Source organism: Rhyacophila brunnea, unplaced genomic scaffold, assembly GCF_057557595.1.
Source record: "Rhyacophila brunnea isolate RB1 unplaced genomic scaffold, BYU_Rbru_1.0 scaffold_13, whole genome shotgun sequence".
NCBI classification, from domain to species: Eukaryota; Metazoa; Arthropoda; class Insecta; order Trichoptera; family Rhyacophilidae; genus Rhyacophila; species Rhyacophila brunnea.
Window position 1 is genome coordinate 2,028,131 of NW_028232785.1, and position 19,345 is coordinate 2,047,475.

Consider the following 19,345-nt stretch of genomic DNA (forward strand, 5'->3'; position numbering starts at 1 on the left):
TAACTGCCATTATATCTTGGTTTTATAGACTATGAAAAGGCGTTTGATTCCACCAAAAAAGTCTCAATTATAGACGCCCTTAGCAACCAAGGAATTTACAGACGCTACCTCAACATATTGAACAGTATATACAGTGATGCCACAGCATGCGTGAAACTCCACAAACGGTCGTGTAAATTCCCCATTAATAAAGGTGTCCGGCAAGGTGTTACCATTTCACCTAAACTATTCACCGCTACTCTTGAGTTCTTATTTAGGAAACTTGATTGGGAGGAAAAAGGTGTTCAAATTAATGGGGGGCACCTCAGTCACCTGCGCTTTGCAGATAATTTTGTTATACTTTTACAAGACCCGAAAGACCTCCAAGGTAGAATGCAAGAACTCGCGGATGTCAGTCAAACGGTCGGTCTAAAGATAAATGTCTCAAAGACAAAGGTCATAAGGAACTGTTTTTCGGACCCTGCGATTATCTGTATTTATGGCACCCAACTCGAGCAAGTCAGCAGCTACGTCTATCTCAGAAAGCAGGTGTCCATAGACGGAAGCATGCACGATGAAATTGCTCGAAGAACAAAGCTGGGATGGAGTGCTTTCGGACGTCTGAATAGTATCTTCAAGAGTGACCTATCATTATGTCTTAAGCGTAGGGTGTTCAACCAATGTGTACTACCCGTGCTCACGTATGGCTGCGAGACATGGACCCTCAACACAAGAGATGTCCAAAGGCTAAGAGTCACACAGCGAGGCATGGAGAGGTGTATGTTGGGCATCACGCGAAAGGACCGTAAGAGAAACGAATGTGTTAGGAAGCAGACAGGATTACGCGATGTAATAGACGTTGCAAAACAGCTGAAATAGAGACGGGCGGGGCACATTGCTCGCTGAAAGGATGGCCGCTGGACAAATGCCGTCATCCAGTGGTACCCAAGGGGCACGAAACAGCCACAGGGCCGCCCTAAAAGCCGCTGGATTGACGAACTGGTAAAGTTCGGCGGAAATACGTGGCAGCGAATGACACCGGACCGAAAGAGTTGGAGAAAGCTTGGGGAGGCCTTCATCCAGCAGTGGATTGACCTCGGCTGATGATGATATTTCCATTTTTAGTTATACGCATCTACAATGAAGTCACCAGTAAAATTTGTAAGTTAATAATATTATATACTATAACAGTCTTATGTGTAAATCGTTAGATGTACAATACATTCCTGTTTGATAATAATAAATTAATAGTATCACTTAGGTACGCCAAGACATTGACTTATTTTTGCATTCCTATTTAGAAACTGATCATTAGGAATCAAGTTGACGGAGGGAAGGTAGCATAGGTAACGACCGCATCTTTAGAGCATCAGAGAAATGTGAAACTAATAAATTTGCACTCACATTGTGTTCAATAAGCTAATCATAAGCCGATAAATCGGTTAATAATAACTGGGCGAATACGTCAGTGTTTTTCGCCACATCTAATCGAATTCATTGCCCTATTGCGCATCTTATTTTGTTCTGTGTTACCGTTATGATCGTATTTAAAATGAATACATTGTTATATACCTGATGTCCTGGGATACATTCAGAATAAGTGGGTTGAGGGTTCTCATGATTGCTATGCTCCACATCCTCTTGAACTATCTCATTCTTTAAGTCGATCTGCTCGAAATCAGTCTCCAATTTCACAGTGGCGAGGTACTTTGAAGGGATTTAAAAAAAGACATTGATTTTATAATTAAAAAAGGATATTAATATCATCTAACGACGATAATAAACTTTGTTTAGTGATATCGTTGGCGTCATTATAATATCTTGATTGTCTAGAACAGTGGTTCGCAAACTGCGGCTCTCTGACCCCTTGAGTGTGGCTCTGCCACAAATGACTACGTACGGGCTAAGACAGTGAAAGATAGAACAGTCAAAATGTCTTCGAATATAACCAACCAACCAGCAAGTCAAAGATTTTAAATTGATGTCAGCTTTATCAATAGTAGCTGACGAGTCTTGTGACATAAATGATAGCACAGTTTTCACTTTTTATACGATTTATTTCATCTACAGGTCATAAAAAAGAACCTTTTTGCTATTGCTACTTATTGCTTTTTGCTATTTTGCTATTGCTATTATTGCTACTCAAAGGTCAAACACGAGGAGAGGATATTGCAAATGCTGTAATTAGGTGCATGGAAAAACATCATATTCCACTCGATAAAATTGTGTCAATTTCAGCAGACAGGGCAAAAATTATGACCGGCGTAAGGAAAGGGTTTGTTGCTATTTTGAATCACTAGACACTTGCTTACCCATTGCATCATTCGTCAAGAAGAAATTTGTTCGCAAACATTTCGAGAAGAAATTTGCAAAATTATGGAATTGGTGATTAAGTTATCAACTCCATTATGGCTAAAGCTCTTAACACTTTCAGCCCCGGCAGGTTTTTATAAAGTTTACCCCTATTCCCGGACAAATTTGAGTGAAATTGGTTTTTTCTAGTAAATGATATAATCTTGGTTTATTGGCTTATTTGTGGGAATATTTAAGTAAAACTTTCAGGAACAATCAAAAACAGTTTAATAATTACGAATAGTGTGATATTTCTGCCAGCAGATGCCTTTGTGAAGAGGAACATCACACTCTACACAAGTACCGAGTCTCGCCCCTTTTTTTAATCTTTGGCACATACCTTGCATAGCCTTGTTGGATATGCTTTTTCCGCGTCACTAGAATCGCCTGTAAGGTATGTCTGGACATGTCTCCAGATAATCTTACAGGCGAATCTAGCGTCACATGACGCCTCAGAGCCGGAGAAGACGAGACATCGGTACCAATGGCCATTAAAGAAATTGAATACTCTACTAAAAAATCTTTAAATTCTAACTTACGACTAGGGTTACATTTTTTAATAATCAATGAACTGATTGAACGTCAACATTCACTTTTACACTTGGGTCAGCAGTAAACGGTCCAGGTGCTGGAGTGTAGTCTTCTGTTGACCACGGTTCAGTAACACTGGCACTAAACCTCGCATGTCCTCCTCGGCTGGCTATGGGACGACCGCTTCTACTTCCTCTTCCACGCTGTCGACCCGCTCGACCTCTGGTTTCTGTCCGAAATGGGCCAGGGAGTAGGTCCTCGGACGTGTCGACTCCTGACACCATACTGGTTTCATCTAGCACCTCTGCAATGCGGTCAATGAAACCGTTGAAGTCGTCCTCAAAGTTGCTCGAGTGGCCGGCGGTGAAATGGGTGATGTCTGCGACATCGGTGGTGGCATCCAGTAGAACATCTGAATCAGAGTCATATAATAACTCGAATGCATAATCCTGCTCAGAGTCGACTGTTCCAAAGGCCTCTATTTCAATGAGTGACAATAGGCTGGAATCAAAACAAAATTCCACATTAGTAAACAGAATTTAATTCTTGGGAAACATGTGGCTTTATCAAAATGTTCGATTATCTTATATAAATTATATTTTGCGTATAAATTATTACCTTGTGACGTATATAATGTGGCAAATCGGTTGGTTTGCATTAGTTGTAAACAACAAAAAAATCGCCATTAGTAAACGAATTTTGAATGTTGGGAAAACACGTGGAATTAACTAAATACTCGTTCAAACACATATAATTATATAGAATATTTATAATAATTTAATATTCTAGGCTTATAAAGTAATATATTATCAAGTATTTGACAAATAATGCGAAAATTCAAACTTTGCATTCGGAAATTTTGACAGTAAAGTATCGTGTACGAATAAACACGTAAAATTAATTTAAATTGCTAGAAACCATCAATAAACATATAAAATATCATAGATAAATTATTTATCTTACCTTATTCAATCTTTTTTTTGCTTATTTATGTCATTTTTGTCCTCTGGAGGAAAATCGGTTGGTTTGGAACACCTATGAACAACAACGAAATCGCCATTAGTCAACAAATTTTGAATGTTGGAAAAATACGTGAAATCAACTAAATACTCGTTTAAACACATATAATTATATAGATTATTCATAATAATTCAATATTCTAAGCTTATAAAGTAATATATCGGCACATTATCAAGGGATTGGTAAATAATGAGAACATTCAAACTTTGCATTCGGAAATTTTGACAGTAAAGTTACGTGAATGAAGAAACATGTAAAATTAATTTATATTGCCAGAAACCATAAATATTTATATAAAATATCATAGATAAATTATTTCTCTTATCTTATTAAATCCCTTTATTGCTTATTACTGTAATTTTCGTCTTCAAAATCAGTACATAATTCGGTAAAGTCACACGAGAGAATGATCAAAAATGGCGTCTCATAATAATAAAATTGTGATTTTTATTTAATAATATCACTGAAGGTAAAACAGATATCGATATTTTATCTATATCAGTCGGTACTGAATTTTATAATCTAACAGGATATGTCAAATGTTTTCGTTGAAAATACATAGATGTCACAGTAAACATATTTATTTAAAAACGCGCAACAAAACGAGGATCCTCGCGCGCGGTACTCAGCGTAATTATTGATATAACGAGGATTCTCGTTTGCGGTACCGAGCGTGTTAATAATCGCCGATGTAAGGACTTTTTAGTTGAAACGGAGAGTGAGTACGCAGATCTTCTGCTGCATAACAAGGTACGCTGGTTATCATTTAGCCCTATAACAAGAATAGGTACGCAATGTTAATTCGAAACGAACGAACCAACTTTCCTTATTTAAATCAATCGGTTTAACATCGCTGGCGTCTCATTTACTTACAGTAATTATAATCGTTGAATCCGTTAAATGGTTTCATACCACGGCCTTTGAAACATTTCCAATTCGATTTCCAAAATATCTACCTACATAATTCTTTCAAAAATATACTATTATTCTCGTTTACGTATATTGTTGGCATCATTATTTGTTGATTCTCCGGAGATTTTTATCCTAAGAAAATAATAAATAACCTATGAAAAACTAACCTCGACAGCATTGCTGGGATAAACATCACACCCTTGTTTGATGCAAGTATTTAATTCCTGGATATTTACCTGTGAAGATACATCGAACCGATTTTGTTCATCTGCATCAGATTCGAAATGACCCGCTTTACGTTTTACGTTCATTTTACGTTTTTAAATCGCTCACTTCTGAAAGATTATCGTATCACAATTAATAATAAACTGTATCTAAGCAATCCTGTCAAAGCGGTATCTGGCAGCCGTGATAGTAGACAATGATTGCTTATGCCATAGACAAAAAATGAAAATATTAAATTAATGCCAACTTACTTGACGTTTTATTTTTATTACAAATAACATAATATTTTTGTTATAATGGATGATTTTTAGACGTATAGATAGACATTTTTGCACTTTTTTTCGATACGCGAAAGGAAAGGTAGGTAGTTTCCTTAATGAATTTTATCCATTTATAGTAGAATAAGTAAATTTACTTGCAATTTTATTTTCACAAAATCACATAGGTACTAGGTACCTAATCAAAACGTTTTTCTTGCCTATTAGCTTGTTTTCGTACCCGGCAGCCATGTTTTTGTCATCGACCGTTGGCAGCACTGATCCTGACTGCCATAGACTAATAAATACCACTCACGGCTATACCGGCACGTGGCTTAAATACTTTGTCGCATTATTTTTGCTTTAACTAAAGACGTAAAATGGATATAAATTGTGAACCATCTGCACTAGAAACTGATGCAAATTGGCAACATTCTTGTGGTGAAAGTCCGGATGCCAAGATTTATATAAAACAAGAAAATGTCGACGATGTCAGATGCAATTTTGAGGTTAGTTTTTAAGACATAATAAATTATTAATAGATTCATAGTTTTAGTTAACTTACTGATTTAGGATTGTTTTCTGAACAGTTTTGTAGACCCAATCGTAGGTAACAAATTAGTCGTGACGATAAAGGTGTCACTGATCATAGACAATACAATTTCAAATTCATTGCGATGATAATGCCCTTAACAATGTGCTCGGCAGTGTGCGGGGATCTCAAACCAGTATGAGCTTGATGGCGCGCGTTTTGTGTATTATTGTGGTTTTGTCTTTGAAAAATATAGATAGTGCGGGGCTTATTACAAGTGATGTACATACACTACTACCATTTCGCCTGTACCCCATCCACACCATATGAACCGAAAACTCATTTCAATAATAGTCACCTATATAATATTAGCCAATATATTATAATCAAATTATTTTATCGACCGAAGGGATTTGATGTAATTCGAATTACAATTCTAATTGATTTAAGTTTTGTACTGTTCCATCTGAATATTTTTTGCGACCCGGGTTTCGTCTCCAGGCGCTATGCACACTCACCAATGGCAAATACATACTTGATCCTTTACTTAGCAGGTAATAAAGCCTTCTTTTCTGGTACAAATTTTGCTAAATTAAATTAACGGAATTAACTGTATTAGTAATTTGATAGTGGGTATTTTTACTATCGGTGGTGTCTGAAGATGCCGAAAGGTGAATCTCCGGTCGAATAACATGACTAAAAAGCATACCTAGTGAAAAACCTAATTAATTAGGTAGGTACTTAGAATATAATCAAATATTTGCACAGATATGCTACTTTATTCGAAACACTAATTATTATTGTTCCCGCAGTTTCTTGTATAAGTTATAAAGTTCTTATTTGAAAGTTTCCATATTGATTTCATTGCCCCCATCTTTTGCTGCAAACTTTTGTCATTTTAAATAGAAATTTTCCAGCAAAAACTTTTCTTTGTCTATGGTATTCTATTCCTGATTTGACGACTTAACACGACCGGCGCGCGGGCAACTGAGTGCATGTAGCCCGCGCCTGCCAACGATTCTATCCCGCGCCCGCACCCGCGTGTCCACTGCGGTTAAGCGAGCGTTTCGTCAAAGGAAATTTTAGTTAAGACAGATAGTTCTGCATTAATAATATGTCGATAGGTACGACATATCAAGTTTCTCATCAAACTTTTTCAATGTATGTAAAATTTATTAATGAACCTACCTACCTATAGATACAGATTCATCTCCTCGGCGCATGCACTAAACCTCTAGGTGTAAAACCAGAATTTCAAGTTCATGATGAGTGGGTGATGAATTGACTAAATGTGGACTTAGCTGTACATTACACTCATTGAGCTCATTAAAATTATACGGCGCGCATAAAATATAATTTATTTCGTAGCGTTTTAATATAATAAATAGGTATATCTATGATGTACCTCTGTGTTTTTTTTCAAAATCCATCTTCAGACATAATACCTACCTAATTATTGGTGTTGATTGTTCTCGCATTGGCAACGCAGACGCTTTGTCTATGGCCGAGATATTAATTCATAGTCATTCATAGGCACGACTGTCAAGCTGCTTACCTACGTGTGTGATATATTGCGTCAATTAAACTTTGTAAAATGGATGTAAAACGCTAACTAGATGTTTTTAAATCTGACGAAGCACTGCAGCAATCGTTTGATGTTACAACAATGCATCCAAACAATCCGGTTTTTTTTTTTTTTTAGAATTATTAATAACCATGTCCTTGCTTTTTCGTACAAGGTGGTTGTTAGTAATTTTGAACAATCACAAACACCCAGGCTTTGAGAAAAACACATAAATGTTTTTGTCATGACCGGGAATCGAACCCAGGAACTCTCGGGTGGAAGGCGAGCGCCTTACCAACTGCACCACGAGAGCCGCCTTACAAACATTTGTATAAAGCAAGAGAATGCTTACGTTTCCAACATCACAATAATTGAGGTTATGTTTTCCAAACGTATTAATCATTGTAAAAAAACGTTTATTCTAAGTTAAAGTCGTTTCTTACTGATGCAAATAAAACAGTTGCGTGACAGATTGGACTTTCCTAACTGAAACATCTAATAATATCTATAAATACACCTTTGCCCTGACACTATTGTTACACTAGGTACCTACCTATAGGTTCTGCGTCTCTATGGCTGCAGGCTAACTACTCTCATTCATCTGAAGATAGTGATAAGTGATAATAGGTCACCGTCAGAAACTTCCGTGTGTTTGCGCAATATATAACGAATGATACTAATATAGGTGTAAACACGTATTATAAAATACCTTCTGTCTTGTGTTTCAGAGCCCTGTAACCAGCCTTGCCAATGTTAAAACTGAGATTGACCCTCTCCGAGTTGATTTCAAAGAAGAATTTGTTGAAGACAGTGATCCGCAACCTGGCTGCTCGTATTCAAAATGCGAGCCAATAAATCAGGTGCTTACATACTTATTCAATATTGTGTGACATACATACATCGTGCTTGTAAGCGATCATGTCTTTTTGACTCCGTTATTATTATACCATTGAATTCAAAGTGTATTTTGTAAGAATATGTTTTATATAAATTTGTCGTTACGAACAAAACAAAACGGTACATAATATATCAAATGTTTAGATTTTAGCTTCTTCGGTGCTTTGTTTTAAGTTAGGTACTAAATTTGCGAAAAGGTCTCCCTGTTATTTAGTAAGTTTGGTATTTTATTATTGATATTCATTAAGTGTATCCCATAAATGTGTTACATATCATTAATCCCGGTACTGTGCGTTTCTACAGCGATGTTTTGTTGCAATGCACAATAGAAATCACATCTAGGTGGATTGTGTAGGTACCGACAATTATCGTATCCAATATGTAATTTTATTATTCACATGCCTATTCGCTTCCCGGGCAATTTTCTAATTGGCGGTTATTCAATGTCGAGATCGATCATGGTAGTACGTAGCGGCTTAACATACGAGAATGTCAAACTCTCTTTCAAAAATCTTTTGACATACATTTAGACAGCTACCTACCTCAATTATTGTTAATATATATTGTTATAAAATAGGTACGCGAGCTCAAAATTGTTTTTATATATGATTACCAAATTGTATACATAATGGTACGTTTACATCTGACACCTATACCGTTATACTTATTTTATGTGTCTGACATAAAATATCACTTACTGTTTATACCTGCATAGATCTGACATAACATTCTCTATACTTCTCGTTGAAATAATGTCTCGACACTTTATTCAATGGCAACATTGGAATAAATATATGCGGTGTTTACAAGTTCGTATCATTGAACCTGAACTGAACGAATCAAATGGCACCGTTGGATTTATTTGATTTGGAACCGTTTGGTAGAATGTCCACGGAAACGCTTTTCTGACAACTAATTAGTGTTGCTAGTACTTAAAATTAATTCATAATATATTAGTCTCTAAAACAGAAACATATATTTTATTGAAACGTCAACTTGTTACGAAATTCTAACCTCCTATCATGGTCCACAATAATACAAATTTAACAAACTGTCGTATTCATTCATTTTAAATACACAAAATATAAAGAATGCTTCATAAATAGGTAGCCATTTAGTTAATTTATAAGATTTATAGGTATGACGAGTTTTTAAAACTTACTTTTGATTAGAGCTTTTCATAATTGACGACTTGTTCATGTCGACAGTATGATATTGTGACTTAGACGACAATCGAACAAATATTAAATTCGTAAGGTTATTAGATTATTTAGTTAAATAATAAAGATCATTCCGGGTTGATTTAACACAGTTTGTAGTTTAGAATCTCCGTTACAAAATATAAATAAAATGAAAATAAATTCTTTGTCTGACATAATAATTATTATAGTAATGATATTAAATCGAACTCTTTGCATAGAAAATATGGCTGGATTTTGAGATATAAGACCAAAAGCGGCGTCTTATTAATAATAGGTATTAATTATTAATCTACAATATACATAATTCAAGTGAACTCCTATGGTGTAAATATCTAACATATTAATATGAACACCTCACGATATATAAATGCCGAATAATGCTTATCAACACTTTGACAGATTGCCATTAGTCTATGGATCGTCCGAATTGGTTTGACGTTTCATGTCAAACCATTTCTGATGGTCCGAGAACGGTTTGATTTTCAATGATACACTGAACCAAACGTCAAATCTCAAACCATTTCCGGTCAACTACAATTTGTATGTATATTGTCTATGGTTTAATTTGGTTTGTTTCGTTCAGGTTGAAAGAAACGAACCTGTAAGGTTAATAGCATTATAACTTATTCGGACATTTATTTCGTATACTTCTCAAAAACGTTATGTCAGTTTTCAATATGAGAATGTTTAAAAAGAAAGCAGCGAGTGTTATTATTTTAAGTCTTTAGGGAACAAAAAGGAGGAAAAAATGGTCTAGATGGGTTGCGGGAATGGATTCAGCGACGAGAAGAACTAGGTGCCTTCCGCTTAATGTCAGAGTTTAAAATCGAAGATCCAACTCAGTTTGTGAACTTTAGTTTCCAAGATTGGACCTTTTGCCAAAAAACAAGACACAATTCAGAAATGTCATAAGTGTAGAAAAACGATTAACAATGACATTGCGATATCTAGCACTTGATCGTCATTGCATATTCAATATAATATTATCGTAATACAAGTGCAGGTGTGGGCCAAAATGAATTAGGTAATACCATTTGAAACGCATTTTTTCTTCACAGAGTGCATCAGAATTAATCGTATGTGCCGAGAACAAGCGATATTTTATTTTCGAACAAAATCCATAGAACACGGCACATCCGATTTATTTCTCACTGTCTATGATTTTTGACAGATCGCTACAGTACATTTATTAACGTAAACGTTGGGCATACATTCATGGTGTTTGATAATATTGATTGTCCGTTGTTTTAGAAATATACCTATGCAATTCACTACCTGTCAAACTACGAATAATGTGTCAGGTACTTGACATAAAGTAGACGGTGGTCAAACTTCGGTGTATAATACGCAGTGTTTACATTTGCGTACCTATATAAGTAGATTGAATAAGTGACAGGTGAGTGTCGACACACGCAAAATAAGTGGCTGGTACAAATATAATTACTGTTTACACTTAGTGAATATGGTGTCATACATAAATATGACAATAATATAACCATTACGTTTCTTTCAGAATCTGGCAACGCGTCTCGCTGAAATTAATCCCGAGATTGACCTCCAGCTGGTTGACGTTAAACGCGAGTTCGTTTCAGACGCCAAACACCCATTCCATGATGAAGATCAGACACCTGGATGTTCGCATTCAGATAACGGACCAGTACAGCAGGTAATTATATATTATGCGATATTTACTTCCATTGGCTATGTATCCTATCACAGCTTTGTGGCTAAATTTCAAAAGGTACATATTATCCTCGTCTCGGTTATACACGCTTCGTACAACTATTTCACTTACCTATTTATCTGGTTTAGTGTGAGTGGGTGCATTGACCTACAGTATTTGAATGTGATGTCTGTCACTGATGATGAACAATCGACCTATTCTTTCAGAAAGTACTTTTGTCATAACATTATTGTTTGTAGGTAGCAGAATAATGCTGCGATGACATTATGCTCACGTCATATGCTAGCTTGGCGACAAAGTAAATCTGTGGTTTTGTCATTCCGCAGAATATTTTAAATGATCTAATTTCAATGAATTTTAACAGTTTATACCTACTTGTGCGTACTTAAAATTACTTGCGATATTTCATCCGTACATAATATTGTGAGCCTCAGCATATCTCTTTGCACACGCATATCTCAAACGAGTGATCCCACTGTTCAGCTGTCAAAATGAGATCCCATATTGCCAGCAAAACAACATAATTATAAGGTCTTTCTCGTTTCGTATTAAATTATAGATAAATCGCAAATCAAATTTATAACATATTAGTGTTTTTTTTTTTATAAATATACATTCTTGTTATCGATTTCCAAAAAATGTTTTATGTAGTATTGAGCTATACATTACGTTTGTCGAAGCTGTGTTAATGTTAGTTTAGTAATTATGATGGACCTCATCTAACAAAATCAAACCAATCCAATTTTCAAGACAGGTGCAAACCAGCAGACAATAGATTAGGGATGGGCATACATGACGTCAACGAGAACCACATTCTGGATTTTAATAATTATATAAAGTACCACACCATTCACGTTCTCACATATATCGAGTAGGTTTATAGAAAGTGTTAAATGACATTAAAATAATGATTTCTTTCTGATAGAAAACGCGTTTTATAAAATGATATAAGTATATATTAATAATTATGATTATATCAAGCTTTTTAAGATTGTGCTTGATTTAAATTGAAGAATCTTTGGGACTACAAAAATCGAAGTAAAAACAAAGATTATGTACCAATTTTCACCACCTGGTACCACAGTTGGTTTTAATCGATCGATCACTCCGCGCAACGCCGACTCAAGTACAAGCCTAAGCATTCGGAAACTTGCCGACAACGAGTTATCTTACCTCTCCTGCACCTTTCACTGCTGACCAATCATTATTCTATAGCAGTGATGGTGAACCCATGGCACGCGTATGTTTTATGATGAAAAGAAAAAAATATTACCTAATATAATAATAAAAAAAACAAAAAAGTGATACAAATATAAGTACTTATATATACTATTAAAAAATAATGACGACCCAACCATGCATATTTTCTACAGTTTTTAATATTATTTTTACCAGTGGTATTTACCAATCGATGCGCAAACGGAACCGACGAAACTCGTGCATAAATGACCGAAAAAAATAAAAGGCAATTACTCTTCAAGAATTTATGTTTAACGTAAATATATAATTGAACATATCGCTCCTAATGCTTTATTCATGAGACATAATAGTATCGCACTCACCTTGTCAGGCGGCGGAGGACGCCGCTCCGCGAACTTCTAATTTGATCGATTTACAATGCTTGAGACCACTGTAGCGAGAGAATGCCTCATCTGATCGCAGCAATTTTGTGTGTAAATAACCAAGCTAAGTAATACAGTGATAAACAATTTAATTGGTACCAACAAAAATGCCTGCCCCAAATAAAAAACAAAAACTTGGTGGAGCTAGTAGTAGTAATTCTGACAGACAGTGAAAATGAAAAACCGTTCAGTCATGGGAAATCTATAAAAGAAGCGTGGTTAACATGCTCCCACGACCTTTTTGAAAAATGTGAAAACAAGGAAAAATATATTCGTTAAATAAAAGATATGCCTTTGTCTAGAAAAACGGTGAAAGATAGAATCTCTCCTTCTAATTTCTAACCCTTTTATAATAGAATTCTGGAAAACTACTTTTTCATTTTTTTTTCAATTCAAAACTGCTCGGCACGTCAGACAGTCGAGAGATTTTATTTGGGAAATTTTGGCACGCGTAGTTAACGTAACACTGTTCTATAGAGTTCTCGTCGTCTTGACTTTTCAGACCAATTCTATTGATTAAAATGGCGCTGCTCCGCGGAATAGGTGAATTAAGACGGCCTAACTTTTTTATCGGTCTAATACATCACTGGTGTGTTTTTGAAATAATTCAAATTTTGTTTTTTATTTGCTCCTTTACCTCGTAATATTTTAACCATATATTATTAATGAATGATCCATGTGCATTTACCATTGGTATAACCATTGGGTCTTGACTTACTGATATCATCTCCCCGACAGTATTTGACGTTTGCCATGTCTAGGTATAATGTTTCTACCTGGATCTTTTACTTATAATGAACTGTTATTTAAAAATTTCATAGTTTATAAATTTTTTTGGATGTTTTTTTTTAGATTATCGCTAGAAGCACTGTACCGGCCAACGTTGTGAGCCTCATATCGTCCTGGGATGTGACTGAAGCACAAGGGACTAGCAAAGACCTACACATTGAGGAACAAGATATTAAGAAAGAACTCGGGGAATATGTTGAAAGGTACAAAGATGTCGCCTTTCACAATAGTAAACGTGATATTTGTCAAACGAATATGGTTAACACAGAATTATTACTGGCTGTTATACAACTGGAAACAAAATCTTTTCACAAACAAAATTTTGTGTGCAGTATCTGTTTTGATTTTTTTTCTTCTTTCGACCTGATGTTGCTTCACAAAGCGATACACAAAACCACAATTGCGAAAACGACCGATTCCGTTTCAAGGCTGGTTAAATGTGATAATGGTCATTGTTCAAGATTTCGTTCTGGCCACGTCGTGAAATCACTCAAAATGACTTATTCTGATGAAAAGCCATTCAAGTGCGATAACTGCAATTACTCATGCAGACAGTCAGGTATCATGAAAACACACAAAATGACTCACTCTGGCGAAAAGCCATTTAACTGTGATAAATGTTATTACTCCTGCAGACAGTCAGGTAACTTGAAAAGACACAAAATGAGTCATTCTGGTGAAAAGCCATTTAAATGTGATATATGCAATTACTCATGCAAACATTCAGGTAACATGAAAACACACAAAATGTATCATTCTGGTAAAAAGCCATTTAATTGTGTTAAAGGCAATTACTCGTGCACGACGTCTAGTAGCATGAAAACACATAAAGTGACTCACTCTGGCGAAAAGCCATTTAACTGTGATAAATGTTATTACTCCTGCAGACAGTCAGGTAACTTGAAAAGACACAAAATGAGTCATTCTGGTGAAAAGCCATTTAAATGTGATATATGCAATTACTCATGCAAACATTCAGGTAACATGAAAACACACAAAATGTATCATTCTGGTAAAAAGCCATTTAATTGTGTTAAAGGCAATTACTCGTGCACGACGTCTAGTAGCATGAAAACACATAAAGTGACTCATACTGGTGAAAAGCCATTTAACTGTGATAAATGCAATTACTCATGCAAACTATCAGGTGACATGAAAACACACAAAATGACTCATTCTGGTGAAAAACCATTTAAATGTGATAAGTGCGAGTACTCATGTATACTGTCAGGTAACATGAAAAGACACAAAATGAGTCATTCTGGTGAAAAGCCATTTAAATGTGATATGTGCAATTACTCATGCGCAACGTCTGATACCATGAAATCACACAAAATGATTCATTCTGGTGAAACGCCATTTAAATGTGATATATGCAATTACTCATGCAGACATTCAGGTCACATGAAAAAACACAAAATGACCCATTCTGGCGAAAAGCCATTTACCTGTGATAAATGCAATTACTCATGCAGAAAGTCTAGTGGCATGAAAACACACAAAATGACTCATTCTGGTGAAAAACCATTCAAATGTGACATATGCAATTACTCATGCACGACGTCTGGTAGCATGAAAACACATAACATGACTCATACTGGTGAAAAGCCATTTAACTGTGATAAATGCAATTACTCGTGCAGACAGTCAGGTAACATGAAAAAACACAAAATGGGTCATTCTGGTGAAAAGTCATAATGTGATAAATATAATTACTCATGCATAACGTCTGGTAGCATGAAAATGCACAAAAAGACACATTCTGTTGAAAAACCATTGAAATGTGATTAACAAAATTACTTATACAGTCAGGTACCATGAAAAACACAAAAAGACGCAATCCAGTGAAAAGCCTTTTAAATAATAAAGAAAGCAGCCGTTAGTAGTCTTGTGTACAGAATAGATGCGCTGGTAGGTGAAGACATCTCCTTAATTAAATCGTAATACGTGTGACGTCACCAAATACAAAAAAAAAATATACAACTGTCATCGTATTTTCGTTTGTGCCTGTAAATTATTGGTGTTACTTAATGTTCTATACATCCTCTTCTTAATCATTAAACGTTTTCCTTGTTATGGTAATATTAGCTATGTCCAAAGAGATTGGACTTAGTTCTATCTAAATAAAATGTCAGCCGACGGAAGTTTTTGTTTTGAATGAATGAACCCAACATTTTTAGCCGTTTGACAAGTGGAAGGTACCTGCTGAGTATGACGATAGCTTGGTTAAAACTGTATTTAGTGACAATATGTAATATATTTTACACATAAATAAAGAAAATCGCAAACTTATTTGGTTTAAACCGTTTTTATTCACACTATCCCATTCATAATAAGTAGCACCTATTCGCACAAGGAAACTACATTAATAATAGATTCATCATTGTAACCCATATAGTTATTGCCATCTCCCGTCAGAGCAAAAAAGATGTATTCTCTTCTTCTCCCGGTATGCTGGTTGCTGGTCATCGTCTGTTATTTGGACATGAGAGTGAACAATATTAATACTTCGGAATGGTCTAAAACAGCAATTTTTATTAAATCGTTTTTATTTAATCGATATCAATTATTGACAACGCAGATTACGGCGGAAACAGTGGGCTTATTTTTCGGAATACATTTACAGGTAAAGCCTACCCCAAACCAAAGCGAATATTCGCAGCGAATTCGCAATGCCCTCGCTGTCGCTGTCGCTACCGCTTGGATTTGATGCGAATTTCGCGCTTGGCCCCACACCAAAGCGTCAGCGACGCAGCCATAGACTAAATAATTTTATTTACGCGCCAGATTTAAAAATTGTAAATAATATTAATATTTTACGACAATTATTCTATAATTTTTATGAATTAAATATGAAAAATACACGTACACTATAGCGCTTTCAGAATTGCTATAACTTTTACCCACTTCGCGTAAAGTGTATTTTAATTATCTGAAAACAAGATGTCAGCATTGGATGCAGCCATAGACTAAATACTAATGTCAAAGTGACAAGTCTTGACAAACAAACAAAATGCATTCATCATCGGATGACGAAGAAGCGTTTTTGTTACTATGCTTGGAAGAGGATGATAATGCCAGGTTTGACTATTCACACCATTACGTGTTTTATTTATTTTCATCCAATTCATAAACTATTTTCGACTAATTTACCTACTATTTTTCTTCTCAGGGAAAAAAGAAAATGGGTTCACGATATCAATGTAGAGAGAAGAAGGTATCGAGAATACCACACTCTGATGCCTCAATTGCGCAAAGACGAAAAGCGGTTCTACATTTATTTTCGAATGAACTTCGAATGTTTTGATGACATATTGAACGCCATCACGCATGATATTCGAAAATGTGATACCAACTATCGAGAAGCCATCTCGCCTGAAGAACAGCTAAGCATTGCATTGAGGTAAAAAAAGATGATGTATAATGATATAATTAAGTTTTATTATCAACATGTCTAAATAGAATCACAAAGATTATGGGGAATATATATTCGCATAATTCAATAGACTGTTTTCACAAAGCACTGACATTTAAAAAGATGTTTATCACATCGGAAATGGATGATATTCACAAATCAACTACAACTGTCAAATGATCGATTTGCAAAATACATAATTTATATTCATTGCCCAATTCTATATTGTCAGTGAGCTATTAAAATTTCATCGATTTAGTGTGATGTTGACATTAGCGTGTACCTATTCATCAGTAGTAATATCGTCTTATTTCCCATGAGTATACCTGACAAGTATGCTCTTTTTCTTTGATCTCCACAGCCTACCTCTTTCCAAAAGTCACCCTTTGCCAGTACTGTCTATACCTACTCACTGTACTACTTTACCAGTTGGCATTGCATTTTAGCAAATTACAATATTTAATCAATAAAAATTATAGTGTGTTTTAGGTGTGTGGATGGGGAGATATGTAATAAAATATCTTGAAAATTTATAATAAATTTATTAAACACAATAATTCCGGAACATAAACACAAAACTTTGGAAATAAAAATAGTAAAATGAAAAAAAAGTAATTTAAGTAAAGATTAAAAGGCAAGGAAACAGTAAATAGTAAAAACACACATACAACTTCCTGGCATAACAGATATTAAACATGCATCTATGTAAATCAATAAAATAAATCATTATAAGATCACACATTTTTCTCATCATCTCTCGGTCAAGTTATTACACATTACACGTTTTCACACATGAAAGTGAACATAGCATTTAGGTATATGATGTAATATTATGATAACATTGAAAACAAAATTTATTTATGTACTTACTTACATTATCCTTTTTAAATACATTAATACTGAATGATCGTTTTGATAATCATTATATTATATTATTGCAAATTTATGAACAGTATTACTATAAGAAATTATAAATAAATACCTACTGATCCAGATTGAAAAAGGCAGTTAGGTATATACAGCAAAGTAGAAGATACTATTCAGTATAGACGTTTAGAGAATTGGGTTTAATTACATACATAACATTAACTATGAAAAAAGATGATGGCAACTCATGCGTGTACAGTAATTCTTGACTATTACAATAAGCAATTCCATGATGAAGAACATAATATAATAGGGCACAATAATATCTGGACATATTTTTAGTTCAATAGATTTCTAAAATAAAACAATTCAAAATTAATATTTACTACAAAATCAAAAATAACGCTAGGTACATAGTAACAGATTGTAGAAAGAGTTCGGATCGAGTCGGAATTACTCTCTCATTTGTATACGTCCACATATTGTAATGAAGCCATCGTAGATGCACGATCACGATTATGTTTCAACAATAATTATTTTGAATTAAAAAAGAAGGTGACGGCGGTGTATTTATGTTACAAATGAGGTTGGAAGTTGGAACACAACACGAATAATCAACAAAAAAATGGCGGTTGAATAAAATGTAGAATACATAGTGACATTATTGCCAGTATAATTTAGTTAACGTATATTTTACAATGAGTGATGTATGATTTTTATTTTGTGAAATCGTTTAATATATTATGTGAAAACTACTTTTCAAATGTTAGTTTTGTGAATTTTGATTGTTGCAATGTGCGATTAATTCCCACCCAACAATTATTACAACATACATAGATAGGTACCTAAGGTAGAATCTCGATTATTCAGAATTCTATATGATCATCGGTTTCGTAAAAAGTTGATGCGATTTAAAAATTATATAGGTAGGTAAGTACTAGGTAATGAAAAATAGTAAAACAGATTACTTTATTAGTTTAGATCCAATCTATTAAATTAGTCTATATAATCGAGTTCAACTGTACAATCACTTTAACACACTGTTTAATCACTGCTGACCTGTTAATTAAAATTTAATTACCACATTTAAATATCATGTTAATTATATGTAATGGCCAACTTACGCAAACGCGCCAGTCGCGGTGTTAGCACCTAATGAGTTAATGTGCGAACATAAATTATGAGATGAAATTAGTGTGAAAATGCAAAAAATTCTAACATAAAAACATGGAACAGCTCTACTGCAGTGGCGAAGGGTGGAGGTGGTCTGTGATATCTGACATAAATGGTGCACACTAAACTTTGTCAGTCATATAAATATTATTTTGTTTTCATTAAACTAAGAATACAAATTACACATGGTGTGGATTAGTTTTAAGATTCAATTAATTTTGTTAAGCCCTACCTAAAGTAGACCATAATAGATATTAGATAAAAATATTCTTCCATCTATTATGAATTGATTAGGAGGGGTTTAATTGAATTTTAAAAACTGAA

The 19,345-nt window shown here is 34.6% G+C and overlaps 1 protein-coding gene across 3 annotated transcripts in view; it reads left to right on the top strand.

Moving 5' to 3' along the window:
* The window catches only part of LOC147076097 (uncharacterized), an 833,775-nt gene that overhangs the window by 798,049 nt on the left and 16,381 nt on the right, over window positions 1-19,345 (top strand). Inside the window, exon 2 of one of the 3 annotated variants that reach the window (XM_085941637.1) lies at window positions 8,101-8,232. The exons of the other annotated variants lie outside the window; for them this stretch is intronic. Coding sequence (XP_085797763.1) covers window positions 8,101-8,232 — 132 coding nt within the window. The remainder of the gene's footprint in view (window positions 1-8,100; window positions 8,233-19,345) is intronic. 3 annotated transcript variants of the gene reach the window in all.